We start from the raw sequence: 19,387 nt of genomic DNA, 5'->3' as shown, positions 1-19,387 counted from the left end.
ATTCTGATTCAATGTCAGTTTCCTGGCTTCTGCAATCTCTTGTCATTTGAGGATTTTCATTAAATGATACATTCCCAGAGATTTTGTCATCATGGTTAACAGGAGATAATGTTTTCAATATTGCACACTTAGAATTTGCAGCAAGTGTACAAGAACTGGTGAAGTGATGTCCTTTATCTGTGATTTCTGTAGATTTTGAGAAATCTGTGTTGCATTGAGGAATGTGTTCAGGGTTATCAGAATCAATGAGAATACTTTCTTGCTTCTGAGGTTCCTTGCTGCAGTTTTTGATCGAAAGTCTTCTGGTACCCTTCCATAACCCATTACAGTTAAATCCATTTCGGGAGTTAGCTAAACAGCCAACAGTCAGTGTTGACACCATGTTTTCCTTCTGTGCATCTGCAAAGAAATATTAACAGGAAGGTTAGATTCTCTAGACATTGTATTTCCTTTTCTTAAACAATTAAGTTAAAAGGCTGAGTGGATTAGATATTGGCTTGACAATTTATTAGTTAGAAGTTCAAATCTACTGCCCTTCCTATCATCAACTCTCACCTAATTCTTCCTCATAAGGTAATATTTCCCCATGACCAGACATGTATTCATGCAAGATTGGAAATGAAGAACACCACTTGCATGATAGCAACACTTGTTTACAGTTATCATGTGTATACTTAGGCACTACCCACACACCTCTTTTCCATCAGTTCCAAGTTTATCACTTATGACACCACAGGTCTACTTACCAATCTAAGTCTCATCAGCATTGTGGATTTCCTTTGTATCACATATTGGAGTGTACCTCTCTATTACAAACTTTTCACATTCCCAACTCTTCTTGATTTCTTGCAATATATTTTTTAAATATATATAAATGACTAGGGAGCTTGCTTCCTAGCTACATGGTTTCAGGTTCAGTTCCACCGCGTGGCACTTTGGGCAGGTGTCTTCTGCTATAGCCCTGAGCTGACCGAAGCTTTGTGATTGAATTCGGTAGGCGGAAGTTACTGCCGTGTGTGTATATGTGCGTGTAGGTGCTTGTGCCTCTCCGAAAAAGAGAGAGGGGACTTTGCATTTCTCTTCAATATGTTATTTCTTCAATTTTTTACTTGCTTCAGTCATTAGATTGCAGCTATGCTGGGGCACTGCCTTCAAGAATTTTTAGTCAAATGAATTGATCCCAGTACTTATCTTTTATTATCTGGTGTTTATTCTATTGGTCTCTTTTTGCTGAACCACTACATTATGGAGACATAAACACATCAGCACTGACTGTCAAGCAGCTGTGGGGGACAAATACAGACACAAACACACACACACACACATACATACCAGGCTTCTTTCAGTTTCCATCTACCAAATACATTCACAAGGCTTTGGTCAGCCTAAGACTATAGTAGAAGACACTTGCCCAAGATACCACACATTATTTTGTTGTTGTTACATACAGTCCCTTTTGGACACCCCATTACCACCCCACTTTTCTTCAGCGACCCCACCCCGGGGTCTTTCCACAGCCCCCTTTGGGAACCACTGCTCTAATGCCTATATGAAACAAGCCTACCAGCAGCTGTCAAAGAGTCGTTTGATCTGCTAGAAATAGCAGCCATACCCAGTCGTGTCATACCTTACCATTCTTTAAAAATAGGAAAGATTGCATAATGTAGTTGAACATGGCGAAGAATGTATGGATGGAACACCTTTAATCAAGGGCCTACTCAATAAGGTCCGCCCTCGAGCTAAACAACAACAACAGGAATCTTGACGATGTTTACTGTTAAATTTCAATCGCACACTATCAAGCTGATTTACGATAAAAGGCATTCCAACTGCGACAATTCTTTCCTATATAAGACATAGTGTACCGAAAACACTCTTTCTTTTAAAACAGAGTCGAGCGTAGCATACAGGAAATTTGGCTGTTGATTCTAAGAGATTGAGCGACCATTCAGAAATTCCATATTGAATGTGAACTGAAAAATGCGTTTTCAAGGGAAGTAACTCTTAAAGCAAACAATAAAATCATTGTAATTATTTCCCTTATTTTTTATGCTAGCGGGTGGCGTACCTTTTTATTCTGATCTTAAATCCCGACAATCTCATTTTGCCTTTCATCCTTTAGGTGTCAGTAAAATAATGTACCAATCACAAACTGTGTATCGATAATACAATTACCTAAATTTGGAGCTAGTGCATATTTTTATAAATCTTTTACTTGTTTCAGACATTGAACTGCCGCCATACTTGGAACAGCGCCTTGAAGGGCTTAGTCGAATAAATCAACCACAATAATTATTTTTTAACTCTGATACTTATTCTATCTATCTATTTGCCGGACCACTAAATTACAGGAACGTAAACAAACTTACACTGGTTGTCAAACAGTGGGAAACACACACAAAAATACCCCATCCCATATATATCGGTTCCATTCTAGCAAAAACTGTCTGATGAACGGCAACGAGAAACTCAGAGTAACAGATTTTGTTGAATTTTCTGCTGCTTAAAATAAAGTATATATATATATATATATATATGGGGGGGGGGTGTATACACGACGAGGTTCTTTCAGTTTCCGTCTGTCACATCCACTCACAAAGCTTTAGTCGGCTCGGCATTATAGCAGAAGACACTTGGCCAATGTGACACGCAGTGGAACTAAACTCGCAACCATGTGATTGGAAGGTAAGCTTCTTACCACACTACCACGTCTGTGCCTATATTTCATAAACTCCAAGAGTACCGGGCGGCTATAATATCCGAAAGGCCACGATTTCAACTCAATTGGGTCTCATTAGATTTGATGCGGTTGAGAAAGATAATAAAACATCGTTTTATCTAAATCAGTGGTTCTCAAACCATTTTTACTTTTTTTTTTTCTATGGACCTCTTTGATTCCTATTTTACTTGGATGGACCCTCCTCGCCAGTCGATGTTTTAGAAAAATCAATTTTATAATTAGATATTATTAGAAATTGTATTTAAAAATTGTTAAGATATATTGTGTATAGTAGAAGTATAATCAATTTATTGCAGATAAATTTTAACAACAAAATCTTGTGGGCTTCCAAGGTCTATATGGTCCCCGATTGTGAACCACTCGTCAAAACGATTCAATATCTCTGCTTCGATGTGACTTCCACTAACTGCACAAAAGTTTGGTATTTGGAGAGGCAGTTAACCCTTTTGTTACCATATTTTTCTTGAAATACTGCTCTTTGTTTCAATGGATTACATATAAAAAAAAAAAAAGAATATCGAAAAATAACTCATTATTAAGTAGATGTTTAAGGCGGCGAGCTAGCAGAATCGTTAGCAGGTCGGACAAAATGCTTAGCACTATATTTCGTCCGGTTTTACGTTCTAAGTTCAAATACCGCTGTACCAAAGAACCAGAGGCGGTCTTAGGCTGGTTAGTATCACAAGGGTTGTGATGTGAAGTTCATTAAATGTTCTCCAAATGTTACATTGTCAGCCGAGGATCGTAAATCTGGGCTGGTGGGTGGATAATCAATAAAATTGTTGAACCAATGTGTTGGAAATAAATCGATGGAAATACGTACAGTACATAAAGAAGTGTATTTCAATCTCTCTCTCTCTCTCTCTTCCAACACCCATACATACATGTGTGTGTATGAGAGTATATATATATATATATAATATATATATATATATATATATATATACGCACACACATATATACAGGCGTGGTAAGAAGCTTGCTTCCCAACCACATAGTTCCGAGTTTAGTCCTACTGCATGGGAAGTGTTTTCTACTATAGCCTACTATACCAAAGCCTTGTCAGTGGATTTGGTAGACGGAAACTGAAAGAAGCCCGCCGTATATATATATGTATATATTTATCCGTGTGTGTGTGTCTGTGTTTGTTGCCCCGCCATTGCTTGATAACAGATGGTGGTGTGTTTATGTCACCGTAACTTAGCGGTTCAGTAAAAGAGAACGGTAGAATAAGTACTAGGCTTACAAAGAATAAGTTCTGGATATATATATGCATATATAGTTAATCCAAACATGAACAAAGAGAAAACACAACGCGAAGACGTGGAACAAGTATAGTGTTATTGGACGCTCAACACACACACACATATATATATATGTATAAGAGAGAGAGAGAGAGAGGAAGAGAGATGCATGTATGTTTGTGTTTATCTAGTCTGTTTCTGTGTGTGTTTATGCAAATCTCTCTCTCTCTCTCTCCTTGTCTGTGTGTGGTGGTGGTGGGGTTGGGGGTGGGGTTCCTCACTCCCACCAAAATAAATATCAGATTTTGTTCGACTTAACCCTTCAACGTGGTGCCCCCAACATGATCGCAGTCCAACGACTGAAACAATTAAAAGATAAGAGTAGAAAGACACAACAATGAAATCCCAGATACAGAACACAATGCAGAAAGTTTTGGGATGATGTCTAGAATAAGAAAGGTTATCAGAACGTAGAGACAGGGACGACAGAAAGGCGAGGTAGAAAATTAATTAAGACGAATCTCTTTGGTGCTTATACCAAATTATCTAAATGGAAAGCAATCGGATTAGACGGAGTGCGAAGGTTCTGGATGGAAAACATTGAAGCTATTATGCAAGTGCTGGTTAAGTTATTAAAGGAATGTTTTTGAAGTAGATGCATTCCAAACTGGATGACTATGAATGAGTAAGGCAGCACTTATGAAAGACAAGTAAAAACTACAGGCAGATAACTTGTGTTTCATGACAATGTAAATTGTTAGCAAGTTTAGGTTCAAGTGTGACTGCGTGGTAAGATGTTTGCTTCTCAACCACATGGTTCTAGGTTCAGTCATACTAGGTGGAACCTTGGGCGAGTTTCTTTCTACTCTAGCCCCGAGCTGACCAAAGCCTTGCGAATGCATTTGGTAGACGGAATCCCGTCGTATGTAATTATGTTTGTATGTGTATGTATGTATCTGTATGACTCAGGCAGCAGCATTACAGCCACAACTTCACTTACGACATGTATAGCAACTCCGGATCAGCATCATGGCCGCAACTTCTTGATACTGTATTTCAATTACCGTGTACAATTGACCAGGAACTGGTGTTCTCATTCTTGTGTCTGAACATTCTTCTAACGTTCTCGTTATAGTCTCTTTCACTGTCAACATCATTGCTATTCTTATATGTACTTAACGCAAACGCATACATCCATGCCTTTGACAAACATACACTTAGTTCTCATGACGGACCGTCTATTATTCTGGGCACATGAAGCACACGTAGACACACATGTTAACCTATCAATAAATCTTCTCTTAAACATTCTACTCGGTTGTGTTGTCCCCTCTGTGTTTACTCCTTGTGGGAAATAAAAAATAACTTTGGTTCCAGACCTTTTAAGGTCTAGCCACTGACCACAACAAGACAGCCAGTTCCAATGACAACACCACAGTCTCTCTCTTCCCTCTGGCACATATATGTATCATTCTTTTTATATTTATTGTATCCACCGTGAGATGTACTAGGGAGTCATTGTCGTTAACTCGCACTCCACGGACGTTACAGGGTCGTAGTGTTAAGGACCAACAGAAAATAGGTGAAAGTTGTCTTTTCCCTCTCACTAACATGAACCAGTTTGGGAGAAAGATTAGGACAATCATGGTGGCTATGCTGCCAGGAAGAAGTAGAACGATTTTTAAACGACTAGTACAATAGATGCATGAAAGAGTTCCATTCTGAACAACCAGTATTGGTACATCAATTTGAAAAGGAAGGTATAGTATGGTTGCTTGGAATAGTTTAAAGCGATTGGGAAAAGTTGTTTTCGAAATTCAATTGGAAATAATTCCAAATCTCAGAGAACGACAATGTGGGATACCCCAGAATATCCTGTTGGGAGAATTTAAACTACCTTCATAATCGGAACATACTGAAAAAAGAAAAGAGGGGTGCGCATTCTTTCGGAGAAAGTACATCGAAACTGAAAGTTTTGTTCGACAATTTCCGTAAAAGTTTCTTATTCTTTTTTTTTTTTCAGCTGAATCGCTTATGGTTATGTATTTTTTGTATATGTATGTGTTTATATATGTGTGTATGTGTTTATGTGTATGTATGTATGTGTTTATATATGTGTTTATGTGTGTGTATTTATGTGTTCATGTGTGTGTATTTGTTCATGTATGTATTCATGTGTATGTATGTATTCATGTGTGTGTATGTATATGCTTGTGTGTGTATGTATGTGTTTATGTACATGTATGTATATTTGTGTATGTATATTTACCGAACAAATACATTCAGTCTTGATAGACTTTATCCAAAAGATACTTGAAGAATGGCGAAGGTAGAGAATACGCACACCACCCGTTTTCGGTGTAACCCTAGCCTTAAACACCGGGTGTGCGTATTCTTTACATTCGCCCGAAAAATGGTCTTTCAAGACATATACAACGAAGATCTACACGAGTTAGCCAAAACTCATCTATGGTTACAAAAGGTCTTGTGATAATGGAAAGAAAGTAAAGGTGGTTAAGAACAGCTGAAAACAGACACGAATTGTCTTTTCCTTGCACTAACGTGAACCAGTCCATGTTTAAACGTGGTTTGAACAGAATTGACTCGTAATGAATGAGAACTTATTACAGTAATCATATAAAAGGATATTGTCTTTCGTCGGGGGAGGTCTGACCTAGTCTTATCTTTGTAATTATATTTTTAAAAATACAAGTATTTTGACGAGTGTCCGAGTTTTTAAAATTTTTTAAAGTTCTCATTACTGTCTGGCATTGCAAGGTTACGAAACTTAAGAACAGTCGCAAGTTTGATTGGTTGGTTGAAGACGCTGATGTCGAGATGAATTTCCTGATCCTACAAAAGAGTTTATTTACTTGACAAAGCAATGATCATAATAAAGGTGTTAGATACCTAAGGTTGCGGAACGCAGCTTGATAATTAGCATTCGTATATCGGCATAATAATGATGAAATGATGAGTGGATGAATGGAACGCCAACACCACAACAATGATAATCCTTTCTACTTTAGGGAAATTTGGGGAAAGGAGCAAGTCGATTACATCAACCCCAGTGCTCAACTGGTACTTAATTTATTAACCGTGAAAGGATGAAGAGCAAAGTCCACATCGGCGGAATTTGATCTCAGAACATAAAGACGGACGAAATGTAGCTAAGTATTTTGTCCGGCTTACTAACGATTCTGCCAGTTTGCCGCTTTAATAATGATAATGGTTTCAAATTTTGGCACAAGGCTAGCAATTTCGGGGTCGGGGATAAGTTGATTACATCGACCCTAGTGATGAACTGGTACTTATTTTATCGATCTCTAAAGGATACAAGGTAAAGTTGATCTCGACAGAATTTGAACCTAGAATGTAAAGACGGACAAAATGCCGCTAAGCATTTTATCCGGCGTGCTGCCGATTCTGTCAGCTCGCTACCTTAATAATGATAGTAATCTTTTCTATTAAAGGCATAAGGCCTGAAATTTGGAGGGAGGGGACTAGCCGAATACATCGATCCCAGTGTTCCACTGGTACTTAATTTATCGATTCCGAAAGGATGAAAGGCAAAGTCGACCTCGGCGGAATTTAAACTCAGAACGTAGCGACGGGCGAAATATCGCCAAGCATTTGTCCAGTGTGCTAACGATTCTGCCAGTTCATCACCTTAATAATAATAATAATATAAAAATAGGAAAACAAGAAAAATAATCACTCTCATTCTTTGCAATGATAGTAACTAACAATGATCCAGATAACGGCATTAACGGGAAGACTCCCCAGGGTGACCAACACACTGGAGTAGCCGCGTTCGGCAGGAGCCCCTCCAATAGTAATGGGGTGGAAGATTGCTCACCTAGCGTGGTTCCTTTACTGGTCAAAATACACAACGTGCTAACAAACTCAAGTGATCTACCGATATAAACAAAAGGCAATTAAGTGTTATGAACAAGCCTTGCAAGACAAGAGCAATGATAAATGCAAAGCTGTTTGGAAAAGAGTACTAGAACTTTGGAACTAGCTTGTTATGTTTCAGATTACTGAAAATGGGTTCATGAATAAGATAAGAACGATTCAGAATAGACGGTTTCTTAAAGAAACCCAGATTCAAACAGTAAAAAAAAAAAAAAGCATCTGTAGTGATGATAACTACGAGCAGGATAATGTAGGTGAAGGTAAGCAGATGGATAGGTAAGGAAAAGGTATAATAGAGGACCTTGCATGGAAGAATGGAAAGGAAATGCGTATAAAATAGAGGACCCTGTAATATTAGAGGATATGACTGAGGAACAGAGAGGCCTAATGATAAGACTCGAAGAAGTAATCATTACGGGAGAAGAGAGACCGAACTGGTCAGATGAAATGCTTTGACTGTGACAGCTTGAAACAAGTGACCCAAGAGGTTGATGGAATCCTGAAATATATTCCAACGAAAGCTCTGTCGTAAACAAGGGACTTGATTAGATTCGCTTCAATTTTAGTTAGTGAACTGCTTGGAAAGAAAGAGGGAAATTGGGCTGGCAAGAGCCATGGTGGGAGCGAAGGATTACAGGTAATGTCAAAACCTTGAGTAAAAATCTGATTCGCTTATAAGAATGGTCTAAAGTGCAACTGAAACATGCTATAGAAGATGTGAAGGCAAATTTTGAAACGAATATATAGAAAATAAAAGGATTCAAAACTCTGTTATCGAAACTTTAAACAACGTATTCAAACAAAAGCATTGAAGGTGCAACGCTACACATGCGCATATCGCAGTTCCAACAAAACAGATTATTCACAGATGACCAGAAGCAGTTTTTTAAGAAATTGGGTAGAGACATAAAAGATAACACACCTCCTGAAGCTGAGAGAACCCACCAATTTTGGAATAACATCTGGGGGTAAGAGGCTTCCCACAACTACAGTGCTGGGTGGAATCATTCTGTGAGATCCGAACTCCAGCACCCTGAGGCGCCAAGGCAGGATTATGTATCCATAACAATGGACGATGTAACTGCACAGGTATCGAAACTGCCAAACTGGAAAATGACAGGGCCAGATGGAATCAAAGGCTATTGACTCAAGTGGTTTAAGTCAACACACGAACGAATTAGTTTGCAATTAGACGATTTATTTCTTTATTATCCATAAGGATTAACACAGATGGGGACAATACAATGATTTGGGGTCAAAAATGGAACTTTTTACAATGAAATCGGATGGATTATTTACAGTGAAATCGGATGGGTTATTTACAATGGAGTTATAATGAAAATGAAATCGAATAAGAACAAACAAACAAAAAGAGACAAATGAAGTTAAAAGAACAGGGTAGCCGACCCCACGAGCCCTGTCATTTCAGCTGAAACCTTTTAGTAGGTGATCATGGCGTGTTCATGCTGGGCCTTTCACACCCAGCATCCGTGCTACATGCATCCATCTTTTTTTGAATATAGACTTTGTCAGACACCTTTTCTCTAGCTCCACCTTCCTCTTCAGATGGAATCTGAAGAAGTTCGTTAGGGCGGTGCCAGAGGTCATGGTGTCTGACTTTACACCTTTCACTCTGGTCTTCCATATAACCTCTTTCGCAACTGTTACTATCACGAGAAAGCAATGTTTACCTTCGTTCGTCATGAAACCAGGCGGGTCAATTTTAAAGATTGACTCAGACGACAGCTGTACTCTTCCCTCGTCCGACAACAGGTGTTCGGCATAAACCCACACTTCCGAAATCTCCGGACATTGAACAATGGCATGCAGGACTGTTTCCACATCCTGTCCGCATCTTGGACAGGCCGAAGGTCCACTGTGACCATGCCTTGTGAGTTTATCTCGAACGGGTAAGGCTCCTCTGTAACACTGCCAGGCCAGGGACTTCTGAAAGTTATCCAGCGTCCCTGGTCTGAATGTCCTTTGGAACAGGCTGTCCAACTGATTACCATCGAGACCCAGGGTCCTTCCCAGGGTATCGTCATTTCCGGCCTCTACCAACCTGCTATAGAACGCTGCGGTTGTACTAAAGCCACCGGCATTGCCCGAGCTGCGGAAGCGTACGAGAGCCTTCCGGCACTCCTAATACCACATACTTGATCTTAGTCTGCGACGAAACCAGGTTTCTCTACCACCAAAACTGGCAAAGCTGGGGAACGTCTGTTTTGCGAGCGGGGACCTTCCAGGTAGAGCCAAAGATGTCTTCACCTCAGCGCATGTCTGCGCATCAACAGCCAAAGCATCCCTAACCCACCCTTTAACGGTTTTTGACAACAGATAGAACGTCTCACAAGAGGAGTAGAACCCTTCCACAAAAAGCGAAAGATTTGCCTATCCAACTTGTTCACACACGAATCCGGACAGGGGACGACGGTTAGGCGGTATATGATGACCGATGCCATGAAGACATTGGCCACCTCCGCCCTTCCTTTCAAGGATAGCCACCGCCAAGACCAAGTCTTGACCGCGTGAGCCACCTTGCTCGTGACCTCGGACCAGTTCTTTTCTATCTGGAGGCCTGGACCAAACCAGACCCCTAGCAATTTAACCGGGCCCTCCGTCCAGCATCCCACGATGCTGTTCGAAGGCATCGGCTTGCCAACCCAGGTGCCGAGTTGCAAGCCGACTGACTTTTCCCGGTTGATTTTTGCTCCTGTCACCGTCTCGTACTCCTTAATGGTGTTTCCTACATTCTGTAGGAGTTCTACCTCGGTCACGATGATGGTGATGTCGTCCGCATACGCAGTAACAGAACCTTCACCTCCTGGGTTCGTCGGGATGACGCTCAGCTTTCGCAGTAATGGCTCGAGAGCCATCACGTATAAAAGCGGGGAGAGCGGACACCCTTGACGAACTGACTGTTTGATGTGGAATGGCCTAGAAAGCAGACCATTCACCCGAACGATCGAGTCGATGTTGTCGTACAACTGTGTGATCCACCCGAGGAAGCCAGCACCCAGCCCGAACTGTGCGAGCACAGACACCAGGTAACGATGGTTCACCCTATCGAATGCTTTACTCTGGTCTAAGTGGACCAGTGCAATTGCCGACAAAATGATGCCGTTCTGGAATGTATGGTCGAGGGAAAGACGTGTTGATGAAAGATTGGTCAAAGGGCAGTAAGGTTAGAAATTACTGACCCATTGCTTGTCTTAAACACTTGTGGAAAGTATTAACAGGCATACTTGCAAGGAAAAGATATACGTTCCTTGTGGAAAACAATCTATTTCCAGTAGAACAAAATGGATGCTGGAAAGGATCCAAGGGCACCAAAGACTACCTTGTGATAGACAAGGTCGTAATGAAGAACTGCAAATAATATCAAAAAGCTTGTGCATGATCTGGATAAACTTTAAAAGGAGTCTTTTTAAAGTCTATCCAGATCATGCACAAGCTTTATACATCGCTATGAGTAGAGCAACGGACTCGAGTAATTTGAGAATTAGTATCGACCAAATAGAAAATATCGTCTACAAAGAAGTTTTGTAAGAATATTGATATTATCGAAAGAATATGACTAAATTTAAATAAGGAAACTTGTGAACTTTGAATGTATAAGAATATAAACAAGCGTAAAAATGTGTAAATAACTAAAATAAAAGTATATCTAAATAACGTTTTTTTCTTAATATTTTTTATGTAGTGGTTGGAGGAAGCTCTGGCTTTCGTTAGGAGTGGTCCACATAACCATTCATGATACAGAGCCTGGGAGCCTATTTCAGTTCAGGAGCGAATCGTCATCACATGTCACTTAGTCGCAAACACGTCATATAGCTACAATAGAATGTTGTATCACCAACAATAATGTGATTTCTCTTAGACATCACCCAGTAATCTATCAAGTCCATTTACACATTTCTCAATACATACTGCTATTGTGACTTCCCTCCCTCATGTTATGCCTTCTTCGTAAATGGGTAGATTTGCTAGTAAAAATAACCGACAATACATACCGATGTGTACTTTTCTTTCTTCAGTCAAACCAAAATCCTGTAAAATAAAAAAAAAAACATCGAACTAAAGCAACAAGTGTTAAAGAATTCTTCTGTGAGTTATTTTTGTTGATTGAAGTGTTAAAATTTTCTACTTTGATAAATACTAACATAGAATCCAGTTTGTGCGGTGTTTATCTAATTTTCGATAGGTCATTGGTTCGCATGCTAACTGCATCACTGTTCTCACAGTCCATCGGTTTATATCTCTTAAAATGATCTGGTGACCTAAAGTTCTATAAGGCCTTCAGGACTGTACAATCACGCAGTTTACTGTAAATATATGTCATGCGTATATATACAGGGCATCTAGTAGTAAATAAGCAACATGTGGAGGTAAATATCATCTATCCCCTTGTAGACACAGTTCATCTAGAAATAAATAAGCGTCTTGCGGATAGATGCAAACCATTTAACTGTAAATGGGCAATACCTGGAGGTAAATATCACTTACTCTATTGAGTACAGGCGCGGTCCCAGGAATTTTTCGAAGAGAGGCCACAAGGTTATAAGGGAATACAATTCCAGGAGAAAGGGGCGTAATAACATTATTTAGAAGAGCACACTTTTTTTAGGGGTCACGTGCCTCTCAGCCCCCGGGTTCGCCCCTGGAGTACCAGTGTTGGATTAACCATTAAGTAAATAAGCACGTGCTTAGGGCATTAAGGGAGGAGGCACCACAGAAATGTGAAATAGTTTACGGCACAAAAGAAATCACATTAAACTTGCTAAAATAATATTCGAAGTGGTTTATATGATCGAAATATTATTTCGAAGTGTTTATGGTGTCATAGTGAGAATCTGATAAAAAATTTTGCTATTTAAAAAAGAAGTAGAAGAAAACTTTAGAAATATAAAATGGAGGTACGCAAAAAAAAAAAACATCATTTTCCATCTTAGTTTTGTTTTACTTTGAAAAATAAAAAGTTTTTTTATGGTTTATTTTTTATTGTTTATATTTTGAAATACATATACATGGAGGCATCCAAATCTTTTAAGTGCTTATGGCGTCTGTAGGTCTTAATCCGGCACTGAGAGGTACAGTATATATAGAAGTATATATCATATATGTTGTGTGTGGAGATATAAGCCACCTAGCTGTAAATATGTACCATGTGGAGGTAAATACAACCCACTTTATATAGGTATAGTCTATCTAGGAGTAAATAGATTCCTTGTGGTTGATACAGCCCTCTTAGCTGAAAATAAATATTACAACCAGTTACAGTTTACTAAGCTGTAAATATGTGTAATGGGCAGTAAAGTTTTCAATGGCTTAGTTAAATATGGAACGGCATTGTAATTCTTAGGAACAATCAATGTGAAACAGTGTGTAACAAGGCTGAATCTTTGGATTATGGGTCAAATCCATCCAACGTGCTTCCGTGCAATTTCCGTCAATTCATAATACTTGGTTCGACCGATTCTATTACAGAAGACCGTTGCCCAAAAGCCATACAGTGAGATCGAACTCGAACTTGGAAGCTTGTGACTGCGAAGCAAATATTCTTAACAATTCGTTCATACTACATTCACTATCCTCATTTTAATTAATTAAACATAGTCTCTTGGTCCGAGAAAGACGGTTCTGTAATTTGTTGAACAACTGTCACTGATGATTTGTTTATAATGATCAAATGTTTGTGCTGCACATAAACTGTCCTCTACAATCAAATCGACATTGCCTGAACAGGTGCACGGTGTGTCACACATCACATGTTGAAGTGATCACAAAGCAATGTTAATTGAAGTTTTTTGTTCAAGAACACAGCGCACCGCCCAGGAATTGAACACACGATCTCACAGTAGTGAGTGCAACCCCATAACCACTAGGCTACGCGCCTTCTATTTACTTAGCTGTAAGTATGTGCTATGTGGTGCGATACGATTCAACTGCCAAATAGTACGACAATGGGATAAGATGCAGTTTATGTAAATTCGGTATATTGTGGTTCGATATATCCTAGCAAACTATAAATAGGTACTATGAGAAAGTAGAATTCACTTAGTTGTTCTTAAGACCCATGAATAAGTACAGTTTATTTGACTATAAAAATATACAATGTGTATAAAGGTATCATGTTGGGATAAATAATCCATCTCGGGGTAAAGAGGTACCACCTAGTGAGATATACCACTACTCTCCATAGAGATACTATATCTTAAGGTACAAGCCACTCTGGCATATTGGAGTACAATGTGATGAGGCACAATCTGCCTAGGTGCACTGAGATACAATATGGTTCATACGACACACCGAGGTAGAGGCATCGTGTGATGAGGTACAATCCACCTGGGTGTGCAGGGTACTATGTTGATGAGTTACAATCCATCTAGATGATAGAGGTACCACATAGTAGGTAAAACCTAGATGAGATGCAGTTTCTCAATAAGGTAATTACAGGAGCAGCATTTCGCCAAAAATAAACCGCTGTACTTGGCATTTATCAACATAGAGAAAGCCTCTGTTTGACAGGGTCCCTCTCTCATCTGGTGGTTGCAGCGATAGTTAAGGGGAGATGAGAACCGTCCAAGCCATGTACAGAGATGCTGTCAGTAAGGTGAAGTTAGCAAAGAGTATAGAAACGAATTAAGAGTGCAGAAAGGAGTTCACCGAGGCGTAGTTTTTAGCCCTCACTTATTTATCACAATCCTTCAGGTCATAACAGAGGAACTTAAAACTGGCTGCCCATGGGAACTCCTCTATGTTGATGACCTTGTTCCTATAGCTGAATCTATTGCAGAACTAGAGAAGAAATTTGAGGTGTGAAAGCAAGACCAAAATACTAGTAAGCCGGAAAGCAGACAACGGTAATTAAGGAAAATCCAATGCAAACTGCACGAGAATTAGTAAAACAGTTCAATTTATGTCACATTTTGGTCATAAAACACCATGAACTAAGGAAAAGGGTCTAAACTTGGTCAATGGGCCCCTCGTCGTCTGACTGTTAAACATTTTAATCAAAGTTGCGATCCGCTCGTCATTAAAGAGTAGACTTGCTACTGCGCATTTCCAGAGTAGAATCATCCCAAGTGATGAAAAGTGGGTTCTCTATAATCGTATCCAATGAAAACGACAATTCTTAGCTTCCAATGCAAAAAGAGAATCCATTCCCAAACCAGGGCTATATCCGAAAAACGTTATGCTCTGTGTTTGATGGGATATGAAAGGTGTCGCCTATCATGAAGTGTTAAACCAAAACGAAGCAGTTAATGCGAAAAAGTATTGCTGCACTTGGAAACATTGCACAAAAGTCTGCAGAAAAAGAGCCCATCATCGGATAATTGTTAAAAGGTGTTGTTTTTACACGACAATGCATGACCACATTTTGCCCGAGCCACCCAGGAAAAAATTATAGCATTAAATATAAAATTTTGCCTCACTCTCCCGACCTTCCATCTGACGATCATCTTTTCAAACAACAGCAGCTTAGTGGTTTAGGGTATTCAGTTCACGATTGTAAAATCGTGATTTAGATTCCCGGAGCCGCGTTGTTTCCTTGAGCAAGATACTTTATTTCACGTTGCTCCAGTCCACACAGCTCACACAAAAACTGAGTTGTATATGTCAAAGGGTCAGCCTCGTCACATTCTGTGTCTCGCCGAATCTCCCTGAAAACTACGTTAAGGGTATGCGTGTCTGTTGGCGTACTCAGCCACTTGCATATTCATTTAACAATCAAGCTGATCCGTTGATCGGATCAACTCGAACACTTGTCATTGTAACTGATGGAGTGCCAGATTGATCGAGAAAACAATTTATTAGTTGTGGAGAGGTTAAAAATGATATTAGATGTTTCTTTGCTTCAAAACCCGAAGCCTTTCACGGTCGAGAGATCAACAATTTGCTAAATAGATGGGATTATGTTGTCAAGAATAAGGGGAAATATCTTGATTAAATACATGAATTAAAACTAAAGAAATATTTGTTTCTTTCTCATTTTGAAATGCGACAGGCCTTTCTTAACAACCTAATATATACATGTTATTACATGCAGGTTTGAGAGTCACACAAAGTATTTGTAGAAAACAAACACACACACACCCTACACTGCCTTGAAGAACTTTTAGTCGAATGAATTGATCCCAGTATTTTTTTAAAAATTGGTACTTAGTCTTTCGGTCTCTTACCGACCGCTAAATTACGGGGTCGTAAACATACCAATACGGGTTGATAAGCGGCGGTGGAAGACAAAGACACACATAAACATACATATGACAGGCTTTCTTTCAGTTTCCGTCTACCACACTCACAAAGCTACGGTCGTCCCGACGCTATAGCAAAAGGCTCTTGCCAAAGGTGTCACGCAGTGGAACTGATCTCAGGACCACGTGGTAGGGAAGCAAACTTCTTACCACACATCCACACCTGTACGTATGTATACATATGTATGTTTTCTCCATATCCTCTGTGTAACACGCAAATCCGCGTTTACTAGCACGGTAAAATTACAATACACGACCGGAAATTCATATGATATTCTTAATACTGGTTATTTTTCAAACAGTTTAAGGTTAAAATTGCAGCATGTGTGTGTGTGTACGAGGGTGTGCAGGCGTGCATGTGTATGTATGGACATGCGCGCTTACGCGATTACTATGAACATTTTTACTTCCTTACCTTTACTCCCTCTCCTTACTTAGCGGTCATTCTAATAGCTCTTTTGTCTTAATAACGGTCAATCACTCAGTAATTTCCCTTTGTTTTAACGGTCATTTTCATAGCATTTTTTCAATGGCCCGATAACTGAAGAGATGCCGGCGTAGGTTTCCGCCCCGACATCCGAAACTCGGAGTTTTATCATGACTACCGAATAATTGTCACATATTATATTTACAGATAAATTCCTCTATTTACATAATATCGAGTCCCTTTTATTCTTTTGTTGTCTTGCCATTTCCATATATATATATATATATATATATATATATATATATATATATATATATATATATATATATATATATACAAAATGGGACAAGAACGCAAAACATCTGGACAACTAGGTGATACAAAAAGGGACAACAAAACATCCAGATAGACGATGCAAAAAAAAAAAAACATGGACGGGTCATTCGAAGCCTTTTATCTTCAGTCAAGAACCGGATCATCCTCGCAATTTTGGCTGATTAATCTTGAGATTGCTCCAACCTGGCCAGCCCCTATATATATATATATATATATTTATTTATTTATCCGTTCTATCTTTCCATCTCTGCTTTCCGTTTCCAATCTTTTAGGTAATTTTCCTTGAGTTACTCATACACACATCCAGTCCTATCCTTGTTTCTGAGCTGTACAGTCTTTATTTTGTTTGCATGTTATTTTTCATCTTTTACTTGTTTCAATCATTTGACTGCGGTCATGCTGGGGCACCGCCTTGAAGAATTTATAGTCATATATATCGACTCCAAGATTATTGTTTCGAACCTGGTACTTAATCTATCGATGTCTTAGGCCGAACCGCTAACTTACGGAGACATAAACGCACCAACAACGGTTGCCAAGCGGTAGAGGCGCAGGGACAAAGGCAGATACACACACACACACGACAGGCTTCTTTCAGTTGCTGCCTACCAAATCCACTCACAAGGTTTTGGTCGGCCCAAGGCTATAACAGAAAACACTTGCTCAAGGTGCCACGCAGTGGGACTGAACCCGGAATCATATGGTTGGGAAGCAAGCTTCTTACCACACGGTCACGCCTGCACCTATGGTATATTTTATACCCTTTGTATATTTATATTCGTACCACTATCTGTGTCGTTTGTTTTCGTCACTGTCCTCACTGATCACTCACTATTCTCACCACTTTTTCACTGTTGACGCCACCGGAAATGAACAATAGTATCGTTAAAGGCGTGAAATTGTAATCAGTTTTTGGACGATAACTGACAGGGAATGAGCACGTCCATATCTTGTGTGTGTATTTTCCGTTTGTTCTTTTGTCATGCTTCTGTTTACTTTTTGAAACTAAGTTCGCACATATATATATATATATATATATATATATATATATATATATATATATATATATTATATATATATATACTAGCAGTATCACCCGGCGTTGCTCAGGTTTGTAAGGGAAATAACTATAAAGCATTTTTAGAGAGTTATAGCCCTAAAAATGTAAAAAATGATGGTAAATTTTTTTTTTAGTTAAAAAAGGTGGAGTTGCGTCCCCTAGACAGTTTGTGGTTTGTGTTTCTGATTCTCGACCCCATGTCGAATTTATCGATTTTTTTCAGAACTGGGGGAACTTTTCAAAATTTTCGCTGCGTTAGTTTTGAATTATGACATTGGGCTATGTGTGTGTCAAGTTTCATCAGAATCGGTTGAAAGCTGTGGTCAGGGTGAGGGTACAAGCAAACAGACACACAGAAACACGCACAGACAAACTGCCGTTTATATATAGAGAGATATATATAGGTTTCAGAGTTATAAATATAAAAATATAATTTTTTTTATCTATATAGGTCAGTCTTTTTTTGTTGACCTGGTGCTGGTCAGTTAACTCAGTATTTGGTCATAATTCCTTTACCCTCTCTTTCTTTCAATACGGTCTCCTTTGGCATTGTATAAGTACAAGTCAGAAATTAATGACCTCAAAGAAGAGAAGCTATCAGACCATGACCACAGAATAGAGACAATAGGAAAGGGATGGCAGAAGCTGTATCAGAAACAGCAGCAACAGCCGTAGTAGTAGTAGTAGTAGTAGTAGTAGTAGTAGTAGTAGTAGCAGCAGCAGCAGCAGCAGCAGCAGCAGCAGCAGTAGTAGTAGTAGTAGTAGTTGCAGCAGCAGCAGCAAAAGAGGTGAAAGAGGCAATTTTTGAATGGCTTATATGTGTCTTCCACGCTGTAATTGTTTTAGCTCTAAAACAAGGTCTCAGATCAAATCACATGTCTGGTAAGTACATCTACGAAATATATATATATAAAGCTAAATAGCTAGTTGTAAAATCTCGAGGTCAGAGTAGTCTCTATACTAACAAGTAAAGTTAGTATAGTCACTGCTCTGATCTCTTCTTGAGATTTTAGAACTAGCTATTTTGCTTGTTGCAAATCAGTGACCAATGGTTGCTCTGTTTACAATATATAGAGCGGACCCTGGTTATCACGCTGGCGACCAGGTGTTCGCAACTGAAGATGAGCAAACCGGCTCGAAACTGAAGACAAATTAAATATAGTGATATTCTATTGACATCTAATAATCTATTTATATTACAATATTACATTAAATACTATGAATTTAATATACAACATAACATAATATTATATAAACAATTATCAAAACTGTATTATTGAAGTACCAGTGAATTGGATGTTTATCACACCCCTTTGAAGGATTTCTTTTCCTCAGTTTGTTACCTTCTCTCTTTCTGTCTAAAATGTGACCGCGTGTGTACCGTTGGCGATTTTTTTCCTCCGT

General features: G+C 39.1%; 1 protein-coding gene across 34 annotated transcripts in view; it reads right to left on the bottom strand.

The window, feature by feature from the left end:
- The window catches only part of LOC115224761 (serine-rich adhesin for platelets), a 284,926-nt gene that overhangs the window by 255,003 nt on the left and 10,536 nt on the right, over nt 1-19,387 (bottom strand). For all 34 annotated transcript variants that reach the window (XM_036513719.1, XM_036513717.1, XM_036513722.1 and 31 more), the window contains exons 2-3: nt 11,916-11,952; nt 1-399 (exon numbers count right to left, since the gene is read on the bottom strand). The exon at nt 1-399 is cut by the window's left edge and continues 789 nt beyond it. In XM_036513719.1, coding sequence (XP_036369612.1) covers nt 1-399; nt 11,916-11,952 — 436 coding nt within the window. The remainder of the gene's footprint in view (nt 400-11,915; nt 11,953-19,387) is intronic.

Source organism: Octopus sinensis, linkage group LG26 (genome assembly GCF_006345805.1).
Source record: "Octopus sinensis linkage group LG26, ASM634580v1, whole genome shotgun sequence".
NCBI classification, from domain to species: Eukaryota; Metazoa; Mollusca; class Cephalopoda; order Octopoda; family Octopodidae; genus Octopus; species Octopus sinensis.
The sequence above is the reverse complement of the archived record's forward strand: the minus strand, read 5'-3'. Positions and strand labels throughout refer to the sequence as shown.